Here is a 16,085-nt window from a genome sequence, read left to right as displayed (position 1 = left end):
CACCCGTCGAATAGCGCTTAGGAATCGCAGTTCCATTTTCTTCCATCTATTTCTTTCTTTCGCCTCCCTCAGAAAGGTCAGTTGGAGCCCCATAGGTCGAAACGATCTGTCATATTTGCCGTCTTAGCTAATTAATTTGTTAATTATCAACGTTTAATCGTTGATGCGTGCTCTCTCTCTCTCTCTCTCTCTCTCTCTCTAACACTTTAGAAAAGATATTGCGTAGACGTAATAAAGAATAAAGAAGAAACAATATTTTTTAAGTAGGAAAACTTTTTGTTCGTTTGTACAAACCTCCTCGATGTCACTTGGTTCAGTATAATTCCTAATTAACGATGTACTGTATGTGAAAATTACAATTGAAACGATTCGAATTCCTTTTCATTGATGGAACACTGATTCACTTGATTTTCTTGAAATCGAAGCTATTAACGAAACGAAGTTCAAACAGATGAATCGCGCCAGCTTGAACTACTTAGATGCGAACGCAAAACTGAACGGCGGCGTATTCAGATAAGCGTAACAGATTTATAGAAAGTATTGCGGTATCGTTCGATAAAATTAACGAGTCTCTCGCGGGTGGATCAAGGGGTCAGACACTGATTGTTAGCCGACGCCACTATGGAAAATGCGATTTTCGTCGATGAAAGATAGTCACAAAGAAAGTTGCGAGGAAATATTAGTCGTCAGAGGAGACGTGCAAGTCGAATGATTTATGCGGTTCGATTAATCTGGGTTACGCGTTTATCGTTCGCTTTGCGTATTCGCATAATCGACAGGGGTGAACGAACCTCAGGCTCGATCGCAATCGTATTGCTCGTCCGTACGTTGTCGAGGAAAGAACGAAAAGTGCTGAAAGAACTAGGTTGGTCAAAGTATGATAAGAGTATCGATGAATTTACCGTGATAACTCGACTGTCGATATTTATGCAATTTTATATTTTTATGAACTCGACTGAAGAAATGGAACCCAAGTATACACTAAATATCACAATAAATATTTTATTTTCAATATTTTCTATCTTTACGCATATCATGCGCTTTCTGTAGATTCGTTTAACTCTTCGATATTCAAAAAATCCGTGTATCTCTAACTAATAGAATTATTCTAAGAATTTGCGATCCGGGAGAATTTAATTGTTCGATATCGGTTTGCGAGCAGCTCTATAAAGTAGTAAGTGTTCGAGTAAATAATAGCAAGATACCAGAATCAACAATGACTATGATTTTGTTACTGGGACGAGAAAGTCGGCATTGTTTAATATTTTCGTAGTGATTGAAATATATTTGCAGAATTTTTAATTACACGTATTCCCTAAACATTTAAATCGTTAAATTCGTAACTTATTCGAAGTATATCAGATTTACAAATTAATTGAAAATATAATACGTCTGTACGAAACGTCTCGCACGGTAGCTAGGCAGTTTCGTCGAAGAAAACCACGCGGAACAGACGAATGTTACGTAAAGCGCATAGAAAATGTCGATACCGCTGTTCGAGGCTCGTTCGAACGAGAAAGGGAAGAAGAAGCTCTGACACGGTCGCAAGACGGCGATAACAGTATCGAACCGCATTAATCACCGTCCACCCTTTGTTTCCTCCGTTGTTCCCGACGCGTTTGACACGCTCGAACTCGGTCCTGGCGACACGAATTACAACGCGAATTAGTTGTAAATCCAACGGACAAACGATCCACGCGACCGTTGCGTTGGATGGCGTCGATTGTAATTTATCAAATCGCCTGTTGGCGCCCACACTTCAATCAATACGAATCTTCTGCCCGGTCCGTGAACTCTCTCGTTCTCCGTGTCGGCTGTGTCTGCTTCTACATACGCGGCAACGAACGAAGCTCATCCATGCACACCGCCTGAAGAGCGCAATTTAATCGGCTTGAACGACGTTTCCCTATTTCCGAGTAATTCTCATCGTATAATCGTCTGATCATTGCGTTGAGAAAACTGGAACGATTAGATCCGACGATTCTCGAAGATCGACGGACGCCGATTATCGATAATATTGGTTGTGATATTAAAATAATATCGAAAGGCGAATGAACTTGTTATACAACCTAATAGTACTGTCAGCGAAACTCTTGTTTGGTATAGAAACTTGTCGAGGCGTATTCTTGCGTTTGAGGGAATTTGTCGGTTGCTGGAGAAGCGGCAGGGCGTGGGTGGAGTTTAAAGTAATTAGGAAATTGAGTTTCCGCGTGCTTATAGAGCATGGGTGCGAATATTAAAGGAACAGAAGTACTTAATGCAGAAATTTTTTGTTAATTAGGAAAGCAGAAGTAGGCATTCCGGTTATGGCACCAAAGGGTGTTTGTTTCGAGGTAGGTTTGACTTTTAAAACACTTTCCATTGGAGAAGGAAGTTGAGAATTTATAAATGCAGTACGTTTGCTTGTAATTTTCGAAGGAAATATACGGGTATGTTCACTTCCTCCTTTAAACATAAATACAGTGAAAATATCGATTTTATTCGATCAGATCGCAATCGAGATTACAACTATAAATTGATCCGCTTAATAAAGTGGTTATCGTACAACAGCTTTCACGGGCTGTTACATTTTATGCCGTGCTATAAAACGTATTAGCACTTTCACGTTCGCTGATTCTTAGTTACATTTGATCAACGAATACAATACGAATCACGACTCATTGAAACGCAGAGAATATTAAATCAAAAGACTGTAATCCTTAAACGAAAGATTGACATCGTTTAAGTAACGATCCGAAGAACCAGATTCGGCACGGCGATATTAAATTCGATTCGAAAGAATCGGAACGTGCGACCATTTTTAATTCTTAATCTCTGTTTCAAAATTCGCTAATTCATCATTTATACCACGCTCCTCCTCTTTTCTCTTTCCTCCTTGGTGCTTTCGTTCAAGCCAATGATCGCGTGAAATAATTTTTAACGCTAATAGGCGGCCTAATGGACGTTTGCGTAATTCTCTGTGCACGTCCAACCCTCTTTACCGCGGCGGAGACATACCACGTACGAGCTGCGGGGCTACACCTACACGCAAGCGTGGAGCGCGTCCGCGCGGAAAACTCTCGAGGCAAGAGGCAAGTGTGTTCACCTTAAGGCCTTTAGTCGAGCGCCGTCGCACGCGCCGTAAACATCATGCGTTTGTGTCGCGAACCTCGCGCTCTGTTGCCCCTTCCGTACCTCGATTATCTCGCGTAATCCTCTCGGTATCGATCGTTGATACACTTGGACGCGAAGCTTCGTCGATTTCTAATCTTCGCGTTTAATCCCACCCGATAATAAATCACGTTTTTACCTAGTTAATCGAATTAACAGCGCGTTCTGTCGTTCGACAAAAGTTTTCTTTCGCGAGTTTATATCGAGTACTTGATAAATCGATCGATTTGTGAACCATAAGATACTACAAAGATCGCTGGCTGTTTATAAACAACGATCAGTAACCTGGAGTGTTGACAACATTACGACCCTGTACATACGTAGTACGAGAAATTTGTTGCTTGTTTTGCGCCATGGATTTCATGGATCTTAGCTGCTGATCGACTTTGACAAGAGGATATCGTTCCTTGTCGATGAAAACATGCTCGCGAATTTCGGAAGCAACGAGAGTATACTGGGTTATCTGGCCAGCAAAGGTACGTTGGCTCACGTTGCGTCCAATCAAGGATCTTTAGATTAGAGACGATCGCAGACGAAGGCTGAAATTACACACTTGGCTTTGTCCGCGTGATAATACGCGAGAAAGCAGATAGAAAGTAGGTTTGCCGGTGCTTCAGGGACGAATTCTATTTGAATTTCGAGATCGCTTTCATTGTGATAAGGATACACTTTTCGATGTTTGTTTCAGGCCATTTTGTCGATCGCTTTCAACGAGTCGCTGGCCTTAGTAGCTGGGTCTTTCCTCGAGATAGATATCGCGATATTTTGTAGAATTCTTATGCATGCCGATTGTTACGATCGTTTCATTTGTTTCAGCTTTGAAACGAAAGATCCTAATCACGATCAAAAAGACATGTTCCTCAAGATATTGTAATCTATGTTTCAAGCGTATCGATCCAATCGCTTTACAAATGTTTAACGTGTTATTTAACTCGAGCGAAGTAAGTAAATTTGTTCATTTGCAAAGGAAGGTAAACGCAGTTCTCTACCATAAACGAAAACCAGCAAGAATCGTCTGTTATTCAGGTGCACAGAAAGTGTGCACAGACTGTAAAGTCAGCTCGGTGCGTTCACACGTTGAATGGATGACGCGTTTCGCCCCCGGACTCCCTAAAAATTTTATAGTTTCCTCGTCCCTGTACGAGGAGAGAGGCTATGAGAGATACGTGATACGTGTCGTATCGTCGAGGAGGATCGCGCGCGAACGTGGTTGGGCATTAACGCGACTCGAAAACTCCACCGACTCACGTGCATCACCTCTGTGTCGACCGTGGATCCTTCTGGGAATACAAATTGGACGTTTCTCGTGTTCCATCGGACGCCATGAAACGGTGGTAGACGCGTGACTAACGGTAATCCATGGCATATTCGCGAGTTACGAGGCTCGCTCGTTTTCCCGGGTTATTTCATCGTTTGTAAACGTGGAAAGTGCTATCGCGAATCGTGCGCGCTCGTCACGGTTTCGTTTTCGTTCGAAACATGCCGTTGAATCGAGTTTGGTCGTGTTTCGGTCACCATTAGCCTTTGAATAGGTTAGCCTCTTTGTTATAGATTTTAGATTTAACGTTTCATCGTATGTGAATGAATCGATGATTCTATACAATTCTGTAATAAAAGAAAAGAATTTGTCTATTAGTTGTTTTTAGGTACTGTTTACAAATTGTTTGCAAGGTAAAATTGCAATCACGAATAGTAAATACCGTCTGTTCTTTTTGCGCATAGTATTCATAAAGATCAATAATCATCGAAAGGAAAATTATGCACCCCCGTTTTGCTGATGGCTTCCAGGCACGCAATTTGATATATCATCGACTAAGATTTCGTATATTTAGCTTCACGAGTCTAAACTTACCAGTAACTTGACGATCAATGTGGTCTAACGTTTCTAAAAATATTTGCTTAATTCCATCAATTTAATATTTCGTTACTGTACGCTCTGATCGAAGATTGAAGCAGATTTATTTTACACTTATGTGGGTTATTTATTCGTTTAAAAGCGTTGCATTAAAATCATTGTACTCGTCTGTATAAAAAAAATTTAATTGGTTCCATCGTAGAAATTTAGAACTTAATCCTCAAGGTTTATGAAACCTGTTCGAAGAGATCGTAGTAGCGTTCCAGTCTTTCGTCATTTTTATTTGTAATATTTCTTTTTTCAGTTATATCTTATTTGAATAATTTCAAACTATATTAATATTCGATACACGTGCGTCCTCGATGACCATGAAACACGTAATAAAGCAGTGGGTAAAATTGCTGATTTATACGTAACAGCTTTCTTGTGTAAATGGATATAAAGAACAGTTTAACGACACTCATTTGTGGAAACATTAATGAGCATTCTTCGAGAAAAAATGTATACACATATCTGTTCTCATATATTTTCTTAAGTAGCGTCGTAAAACAAAATAAGATTAAGCATGAACGAAAGGAATTGTATATTAACAGAGCAACGAATAACATGATAATTATCAAAGTTTCAAAATGTATCCTACGACTTACTCGGCTCGATTTTCCTTCGTACAAGTTCCATTTCCACCTAGAACACTAGTGAAACTTCTACCTTAGGGACAATTGTACTTTACTCGCTTTCAACGCTCGTTTAAACTAGTTCGAGGAGGATTACCAATAAAACGTTATCATAGATAACGTAAGATGGTGTGCTTTCTGCACACCATTTTCCACCGAGTTTCCCCCAGCTCGCATAAAGTACCTTCCGTGGAACTTCCGTTCCCATTGTTATCGTTCGTTGGTCAGAACCTGCCGTGCAGAAGCATTGGTTCTTGGCTGATCGACGATGTTAAGTCTGCCAACAATTGGACCTCATTGTTAAGCAGATGAGTATTCGGAAACTGTGAATGGTTAGTTTTCGGCTAACAATCGATGATTAGCGACCCATGGTCTGAACTACAGCCAGCGCCAAAGATTTAACCTTCCAAGGTAGTTTTCCCTCTCATTAGGAGTTCTATCAAATGCACTGTGTAATGGGAAGGTTTTCGCGTCATTTGTTTCGTCGTATTTTATATTCGTGTTATTTGATTCAAATGTATCAAACATTTGCACGATACTGTAGAAAAGAAGACACGAAAGAAGGAATTAAATATTATTTTTGTAATTATATTTGTATAGAATAAAATGAAGCAATATAGTCATTTCGGATAGCTGGAAAATTATGAACAATTTAAGATAATCGCAATTTTTCTATAATTCACTTCCGATGAGATAACAAAAATTGCAGAATAAAAAGTATATTGTTTTGTAAAATGCATTGTACGTTTACGTGATGTAGAAGCACATCGGGTTCTTTTCACTACCAAGAAGTTGAACGTCAGCACGTTAGAAATTCGATGCGAGCCACGAATGAGAATCCGATTGATAAAGTTAGTCCGAGTTTCTTGGGTTTCCTATTCGTGGTAGCCGACGCGCAGATTCGCGTTCATTCGCGTAGCTCGACAATCCCGAACAAGATACCGTCACATTCCATATCGACTCTGTCATTCCTTCTGTCAACCTTTGATGGAGTTTCTGAATGCTGCTGATATGTATACTCTGTGTTCAGCAAATGGGTTTGCCTTTTGTTCGAAGAAAAAAAGCAAACGACCTGAGTGATCTAGATATTGTCTGTAAAATAATATCTTTAGATCGTAGCTAATGACTTGATTGCATGTATATAAAGTACAAGTAGTATAAGGTACGTATATATTAAAAACGTCTAAAAAGGAAATTAATATCTTCTGTATATATCTTCATACAAAACTCCTTACTCGTTTAAACAACTATTTAATGTTTGTTGCAATAACATTGGGACATAAATTAATGGGAAAAATAGATCTCGCAATAATAGCAACTAACAATGTCTATTGCCTGGCTTATTTATTTTTCTGCTCCATTAGCTCGACACCGTATGATCCGAATTAGAAGCGATCTTGACACTAATTCGCAAGTAACTGATCACCTCGATAATCCGTGTTCGTCGGATCTTTTACGCCGATATACGTAGCTTGTTTAAGATACAATGCGTATCGCGTATTCGTTTCAGGTAAAACGCTGGAAAGGGTTTCCAGTATTTAGAGTGCCTGCACACGTGCCCTTAGTTGCACTCGTGATGCTCGCAGTGGAATGTCTGTCGTCTTCGGACGATTCGCAAGAATTTCATTCTCAGTTGCTATTCGCTAATTGCGAGTCGTATTATGAAAGGAGAACACTCGACGAATGTGATCTTTTTCCATGGTGAAATAATCGTGGCAAATTTTTAAAACGTTTCTTTTGAATCTTTTGTTCCACAATTACACGCTTTGTTGTATATTAAATAGGATTGAATATAGATAAAAGAATGGATTTCAAATGGCAAATGAAAACGAAATAAGAAATTGAAAGTTATGTTTCGAAGAATCACTCTAGAAATGATAGACGATAAGAATTTTGTGGCTAGTTACGAATGTCGGTTGCATAATCCGTTTAAATAATTTCCATCGAGCAAAGAAATCGACTCTTGCCTTTACCGACTATGAGCTAATTTCATTAATTATCTTAACGAAGTCGATATTATCACGCGCGGCTAACGATCCACGATAATTATCGCGCTATACGAAGGAGGATATTCGAGTCTCGAGGACTGTACCTTCTACGTTTCGTATGCGATATTTCCTGGAGGATCGTTACAGCAAAAATCGTTGAAAAATAAACGACGAAGGAAGTACAAATGGCAACACGGAAACGTTCGCTAGCTGAGACGAACTTATTACCGTTGGAACTTATGACCGTCGCGTCGTATCGTAGAAATGTAAAGAACACGATACTCGATATTCTTTTCTCCGTTTCTTAGTAGAGGTACTGTTCAGTGTAACGAAGATTGAAATATATTAATCGATCGAAACGATTAAAAGTATTGGCCCACGAAACGAGACGAGAAGGTAATTAGATTTCTAATCGATAGAGCAAGAAAATTTAACGCGAAAAATCGATGATTAACGAAATAAGTATAGCCTAGTCGGAAATTTGATTTTTCGTAAATTTGATCGTATCTCGGTATCGTAATATTTTATCTCAAAGAATAATCAATTTTCTACTTACATACGCGAGGGAAATGTTAAAATACAACTTTCCCGAAACCACTAATTACAGCCTATAAAATACCAAAACACTCGCCTTAATGTTATTTTTCTCGATTGCCAGCAAATTGGTTAAAAAAGAAAAAAAGAAAAGAAATCATTTACTGACGCGCACGAACGGCGTGAACAAATTCCAAAAACAGGCATCGACCGGTTTACAGGCAAACGATCTACGGATGCAATTAAAACCGTTCGTTTCTTCGTCAGCCAAGGACTTTCGCCTCTGTGTTGCACGAGGTCAGGTACACGAGTCTCGCGGGTCCGAGGCCTCGTTTCACATTCGAGGAACACGAGCGAACGTGCGGTTACCAGATGACCGTACAATCGTGCGGGTAATTAGCGCGGAACTGGTTTCATCGTCGGATCGCTCATAATTCGTGTCCCGACCATTAGCAGTTTTCCTGCGATCGTAATCGTTGAACACGATCCTTCTTTTAGCGTACCAACGTGGGATATTCACTTTTACTCTCTTTATCTGCTATCTATCCTTTATTCTTCTTTGTCCTTTCCTTTTCTTTGCATCCGTTGCCCGGCTCCTTTGTTCTATATGGTTTTAAGTCGATCAATCGAGTTTATTTGTTGTTCCTTTGTCGCAGATTCTCAGGATGTCGATCTGGATGCTATCCTCGGAGAGCTGTGCGCTCTGGAGCGCCGCTGCGACGGCGACATCGCTTCTACACCTGCACCCGATTCGCAGAGACAGGGCCGACCTAACAGCACCAGAATCACTGCTGGGGACAATACCGATATCGGGAAAAATGAAGGAGGTTTGTTTATTAAGAATTTAATTTATCGGACGAGCTTTCTTCTTTGTCTTCCTTCTTTTAATGACTCGTGTATTTTCGACCAATCGCGGGGAGACGCAATCGCGAGGAGAGACGTCAACGGGAGTCGCAAATTCCCGTTGCGATTATAGTAATCGACACCACGAGTTGATCGATCCCCTGATTTCCGTTAAGATAATAGGGGCGATTCAGTTAATATAACACCTAAGTTACACCATAGAGTAGATATAATTCCTAGATGACACTTTGGCGCACGAAGATAAGGAGGTAGATATGCACAGTAGAGCAAGGCTCTTGGAGTTGAACTTAGTATGTTAGTGGACGTAGCACTGGAGGATACTTAATAGAGGAAGTGAGTGTTCGTGCTTAGACTTAGACGTTAGGCGTTAGATTTGTACCTAGTTGTTGACTTTTCTAGCGGTGTAGAAGAAGTAGTTGACTTTCTTAGCGGTGTAGAAGAAGTAGTTGACTTTTTTAGCTATGTAGAAGAAATAGTTAACTTTTCCAACGGTGTAGAAGAAGTAAAGTTGAGTGACGATGCTGTGTCGGAGGAGAGCTAGCGATAGGTGTGTCTAGAGCACGGGACCATCGGATTTGTTCATGACATTTTTGGTCAGGAAAGTGAGGGCAGTATACATTGCTTCTGATTGGATAGACGAAGGTTGGTGGACTAGGAAGGTCTTAGCCGCCCTCGATAGAAAGTTGCTAGTAGGAAGCATCGTACGTGAGAAAAATTAACTTTCCCTTGTCAAGCCGTGGTAGACCATAGTGTTTTAGAAATGATTCGGAAAAAAGATATTTGTTGGGTCTGAAGGACCTCAGCTGACAAATTACTAGGATTTATGATGGGTCTGTAAGACTATTGAGGGTACGCAGCAAGGATGAGCGGACATCTGGCTCCCGTCTGGTCCGCGGTGTATGGCCTGGTCTAGGTAGAAGGTCGCCCGATGTAACAACTCCAGTGTAATTATTGAATTATTTCGCGAAGATTCGCGAAGATGTGGAATAGAAATTTCGACTTTTTACATTCTTCGAGAAGATTCGAGAGTGATTAGATTATCTGGCTAAATAATTTTATCGATAAGTAGTAGCATTATTGACGATATGGTATTTCTGAATTTTTATGTGCTAAGAGAAATATCCAAGATAAAATTGTTATCGTATAGCGATATCAACTTTCTAGAATGAAGACATTTAAATAGAATTATTGAATCAGTAAAATTTACTTTCTATGGCTAGAGCCATTCAAACATTCCTATCCGACGTTATCTAATTTGCAGAACACTCAAGTACGGTTAGGTGAAACAGTTACTCGAAACTTGTAATTGCAAAGCTGTTTGCAGTTGTACCTCATGCATTGTTTAACAGCTGTCAAATATTTGTTCCAGCTATGCGCACCGATAGTCCTGACAATGACAGCGCGTTCTCGGACACGGTGTCGATGCTATCCAGCGAGAGTTCCGCGAGTAGCAGCGGTTCCGGACACAAACCACCTCAGACCGCCATGCACACAGGTCCTCAGCAACAATCTCATCAACTCATGGGTGAGTTTCGATGCTTACTCCAATCTTTGAACCGCTAAAATCCAATGTTCTTCTCAGATAATAAATATTATTTAATAAATATTAAATAAATTATTTATGTATTAACACTGATGTATTATTTCTTCTTCTCCTTTTTAAGACGCTGCAAGCCGAGTCAAGGCAGAAAAAATCCGCTTGGCGTTGGAAAAGATGCGCGAAGCCAGCGTTCAAAAGCTCTTCATCAAAGCGTTCACCTTGGACGGCAGTGGTAAAAGTTTGCTTGTAGACGAAGGAATGAGCGTAGCGCACGTGTGCAGGCTTCTAGCTGACAAAAATCACGTGCCAATGGATCCAAAGTGGACGGTGGTCGAGCATTTGCCTGATCTTTTCATGGGTAAAGATATCTTCATATCGTTTATTATTAAATAACGTAAAAAAAGTCGCAGACGTTTATATTGTAATTATGATTTCATTTTTCAGAGAGGGTATACGAAGATCACGAGTTGCTGGTAGAAAATCTTTTACTGTGGACCAGAGACTCGAAAAATAAGCTGCTTTTCGTCGAGAGGCCAGAGAAAACTCAATTGTTTCTTACTCCAGAGAAATTCCTTTTAGGTCCATCCGATAGGAGTAGCGGCGAATATGACGATCATTCGCGTAATATTCTTTTAGAAGAATTCTTTTCTAGCAGCAATGTTGGCGTACCAGAGGTAATTATACGTTAATATTGTACTCTCGATTTATTACATGCTAGTTTACGCTATCCTATCGGATCACTGTTTTTTTTTTTTTATCAAAAATTATGAAAGAAGAAAGATAATGTCTTAATAGGATGAAGTCGTTCATCAAGATGAATGGCATAAAAAGTTGACTGTATTTATTTATACGTCTCATCGCCCTATATATAAAATATAAATAAAACCTTTTGTCGATTGTTAAATTTATTATTGTATTAATTATGCAGGTTGAAGGGCCATTGTATCTGAAATCTGACAGCAAAAAGGGATGGAAAAGGTACCACTTTATTCTACGAGCATCCGGCCTCTATTATTGGCCAAAGGAAAAAGCTCGCACCGCTCGTGACCTGATTTGTCTGGCTACTTTCGACGTGAATCAAATTTACTACGGCATTGGTTGGAAGAAGAAATACAAAGCCCCAACAGACTTCTGTTTCGCTGTCAAACATCCCAGATTGCAGCAGCCAAAATCGACAAAGTACATCAAATTCCTCTGCGCTGAGGATAATGCGTCGTTGGAACGATGGATGGTTGGAATCAGGGTGGCCAAATATGGAAGACAGTTGATGGAAAATTACAGAACCCTGGTTGATGAACTTGCCCAGGAGGATCTCGACATGCTGGCCCACGCAAGATCCTGTTCTGTTAGCTCGATCGCTGTACCGGCACAGAATCAAACTCAGTACAACACGACCAACGATAACGCTCGTCAGTTCACGGAGAATTCAAGGCACAACGCGGAAGTAGCTAATACTAGACAGTATGACAGCCAGAGGCAAAGTTACAATTCTGAACAACGACAAAGTTATAATAACGATGGTAGACTGAGCAGAGCCAGCAGCTCGAGTTCCAGTGGATGCCTTTCTGATGGAGCACCCAGTAGTTGCGAGGTAATTAGACAGATTAACACATCCAAGATCGATGATGTGGATGTTGAAAAATCGTAACTGTGCTGAATCTTGTCAAGATAGATCAGTCTCCATAGCGTTTAGCATTGGACGACAACATATTTTTCCCTTATGTACTATTAAATGGTTACATTACAAGTATATTTTATTTTATATTGTAGGTAGCTTTCGAGTGTGGCGAGTTTCCAACAGGTACGATAAAAAGGAAGCCCTCGATGAATCCGAAATTGCCCTTAACATCGATCACGAGACAATTGAAGGAAGTAGGTGAAACAGTTCGCGATGAGCCGGATTCTTGTCCGAGTCCAACGAGCTCAGGTTCTGGAACATTGACCAGAAGGCATAGTCGAAGAAGAAGCGGCACTGATTCGGATGGATCTGGAACTTTGAAGAGACATCACCGATCTGGCAATGCGACTCCAGTAAGTCCTGTACCGCCTGGCACACCGGTTAGGGAACGAGCAAGTCCAATGGGATACAACAGATCAGAGAATCAGGAACCGAAGACACCAACGAGTCCGATACCATCGTGTATGGTGAGTATCAGACGTTTTCATACGTCTCATTTTTAATTACCAAGTTGATGAAAGAAGATATTAGAATGATGTGCTGAGTACAAAAGATTGAAATTCACAAATATACCATTTAACACTTTTAGAACAATCGTTAACGAGAAATGTCACGTTTGCAGATGGATTCGATCACTTCGTTACCACCACCACCATCACCCTCAAGAGTGGCGGAGGAAGGAGAATCCGACAATGAGCCACTTCCTCCACCTCCACCAGAAATGTTCCGATCGAATCTCTCCCTGGATTCTCTACCACCGCCTCCAGCACCTGGTGAACTGCCAATGTGCAACACTCCAGAGCTCACGGGTTCTTCGTTAAGTCTGGCATCTCTTCCGCCACCTCCAAGTCCTTTAGTCGGTGAAACAGGAACTATCCGACGCGCTAGGCCCAAACAATCCACACCTACAAACTCAGTAACTCCAGAGAGCACGCCAACTCACACGTCATCTAGACCGTCGACCAATCAGCAGATGTATTCGAATCCAAGCAACTCGACGATACAGAATAACCAGAGCTATAGTTCAAATACACAAAACGCTCTTCACGCGAACAACGCGACAAATTCGGTACCCTCTCCGCATAGTTCCTATCCAGGGTCCAGCGCCAGCACACCAACGTACGTTCCAAGTTCACCAAACTTTGCCTCGCCTCCCCCATTCGTTCCTCCGCCAGCTTATGGATCCCAGCAACAGCACGGCAACAGTTCAAGCCTGACGAGACAAAACTCAAAGGTAGAATCGATATACGGAACCCATCCGACGGTTCACCAACACAACACGGTTCAACCAATCAGGCCAAATCCGAACATGGACACTGTGCGACGAAGTGCCATGAAGCAAGGTTCCGGACATTACGCGGCTCCTCCTTATCTAGCAGAGTTGAAAGCTGCCTCGAGTCCCCAGCCTCAGCGTAGAGTAACTATTCAAGAACCACCAACGTCGCCCAAATCGAAGACGGGTACTGGCAAGAAGATCACGTTCAATCTTCCGCCTCAGCAGGAACCAGGGAGTCCAGCTTTGCCACAGCGAAAACCGATGCCACCGAGAAGGTCGGATAGCACGAGGCTCACATCTCCCAAGAAGCTTGCCGCATCTGATCAGGCACCTCCGGGTGATTTCTTAAAGGATCTTCAGAGAGTAATGAGGAAAAAGTGGCAGGTTGCGCAGAAATGTAAACTGGATTCGACCACCACTCCTCACGAAGTTCTTGGTTTTCGCGATCCACCGCCTGCTGTGGCTGATTACAGAGAGACCAACGTGTCGAACTGGGTTCAGGAACACTATGGAGCTGATAATTTATATGAGAATGTCTACGCGACGGATCCACACGCTCCAGTGGAGTACGCATCCAGTCCAGCCCGGCAATCAACTGTCAGGTTCGCAGATGAGAATCGCAGCATTAATATCGTGAACGCGATCGCCAGTAAAAGAAGGCCACCTCCGCCACCACCGAAAAGGGCAGAAACTACTCATCTGACCACCACCAGGGCGATGCACTGACAATAGCAGATACTTCAGCCCCATCCCGAAAGGCGATGGTTTTGCTGTTTGTGCAGCTGGTGGAAGGGCTAACAGAGGGCGAGTGTACGAGGTCCTAATAATCGAGTCTACACGTTGATCGTTCTCTGTGTCTATCGTATGCCTTCGAACGAGGCGACGAAGAGAAAAGCGGAAGATCGACGATTATCCTTGAAGAGAAGTTGAGCTTTATGTTGTTCGTCGTACGTCGCCAGTGTTTTGCATTGAATCACACGGCTTGCCTGGAAAATCCTTTGGTGTCTACCCAGAAATTCAAACAGCTGCGGCCCGTTTTCTAGGATAATCGATGTACAATCGTAGGGTCTCGAGGACAAACAGTCCGATCGATACTGCCAATCGAAACTGATCACGACGAACCGAGTTGACGGGTCACAGGCTCGAGCTCGGCCGGTCGAATATAGGAGAATTTTCTTTAGCAACAAGTTTTTTGGTATACCGCGAATCGGAGCTGCGGATTAACTTATCAACGAGTATCGATGTCAAACATCAATCTCAGCGCCGATATGTCGACGGCCGATCAAGTTTAGGGCGTAAAAGAAACAAATACTGCCGTATATATTGAGGATGTGATATAATAAGTCTTAAGCTGCTAATTTTCGTTGTCCCTTCGGGAGCTTGGGACGATTGTCGATTTCCAAGCGATTTCGATGTCGATTTTCATTTCGATACCGCCACCAACTTGCGATCTTTTCGGTTGGTGATGAACCGATTTAAAAATGATAAAAAAAAAATGAAAAAAAAAAAAAGAAAGAAAGATGAGAAAATAAACGCACGAGAATCGCGATCGCATTTCTCTGTGCAAATTAAATAATCCAGAGTTCACTAGGCTTAGCTAAGTATCTCTGATATTCGCTGACGCTCGTTAAATAAGATGAAAGGACGGTTGTTTTTTACATTATTCCAAAGGACAACAATTGTATCGTGACGTGAATAAAATGAATATGAACGATGAATACAAACGAGATGGAGATTTTGTTACTTTGTGGAGGAGGAGATGTTCCTCGTACACATGAAATGAAAAAAACGAAAACAAGAGGAAAAAGACACCGTTCACAGAACCATACGCAAGACGAACACGTACTGCGTTTTTTAAAAGCCTCGTACATAGGTGTGTATGTATATAAATGAAACACGTATGAGCGTTTATATCAATATATCGACTTTTTGATGCTGTATGTTTAGATGGTATCGTACGATATTGAAATATCCTCTGCGACGTGTACGCGATAACGCATAATCTATTTCGATGGACCTCGATCGTGAATTCTACGCGCGACGCTATTTGCTCTTTTGTCGCCGAGGCTATTACACACACAATACACATACACACAAGAATACATCCAATTTTTACGACCAACGCGATTGTTACGCCGACTCTTTAACGTATCGCGCGACCTACAACTCGAGATCTTGTTCATGAAATTTTCATCTCTTCTTTCCGTTTTCATTACGCTGCCTCAACTTCCTACTAAATTATCGATGACATGGGAACGTGACTCGTTAAACGAGACTTCGAAGCGATTGAACAATTTCGTTTTCGATCGATCGCAGGAAATACGTGGACTTTGAAATTTATTCGTACCGAGCTTATTACGTTAATGTAATTTTACCTTTTACTGACTGTACACTGTTAATCCGTATTTCAACGAGTGAAATAAGAAATAAAATAAGGATTCGATATTGTCAATGTTATATGATTTGGTGCACGATCGAACAAGACTTCTTCTTTTACTTTTCTTTCTTTTTTTTTTTTTTTTTTTT

The 16,085-nt window shown here is 41.3% G+C and overlaps 1 protein-coding gene across 5 annotated transcripts in view; it reads left to right on the top strand.

Moving 5' to 3' along the window:
- Positions 1-15,499, top strand: part of LOC100744739 (amyloid beta A4 precursor protein-binding family B member 1-interacting protein-like) — a 144,556-nt gene extending 129,057 nt beyond the window's left edge. For 4 of the 5 annotated variants that reach the window (XM_012389358.3, XM_024369836.2, XM_012389357.3 and 1 more), the window contains 7 exons: positions 8,858-9,028; positions 10,435-10,590; positions 10,730-10,963; positions 11,050-11,279; positions 11,534-12,196; positions 12,376-12,750; positions 12,906-15,499. In XM_012389358.3, coding sequence (XP_012244781.1) covers positions 8,858-9,028; positions 10,435-10,590; positions 10,730-10,963; positions 11,050-11,279; positions 11,534-12,196; positions 12,376-12,750; positions 12,906-14,285 — 3,209 coding nt within the window. In that variant the 3' untranslated portion in view covers positions 14,286-15,499. Of the gene's footprint in view, positions 1-3,106; positions 3,627-8,857; positions 9,029-10,434; positions 10,591-10,729; positions 10,964-11,049; positions 11,280-11,533; positions 12,197-12,375; positions 12,751-12,905 lie in introns of those variants that run through there. The other variant, XM_003491875.4, reaches the window with a different exon arrangement.
- The last annotated feature ends 586 nt before the right edge of the window (positions 15,500-16,085 follow it).

This window comes from Bombus impatiens, unplaced genomic scaffold (assembly GCF_000188095.3).
Source record: "Bombus impatiens unplaced genomic scaffold, BIMP_2.2 scf_0640, whole genome shotgun sequence".
Taxonomy (NCBI): Eukaryota; Metazoa; Arthropoda; class Insecta; order Hymenoptera; family Apidae; genus Bombus; species Bombus impatiens.
Note: the sequence above shows the minus strand (reverse complement) of the source record. Positions and strands in the feature narration are given on the sequence as shown.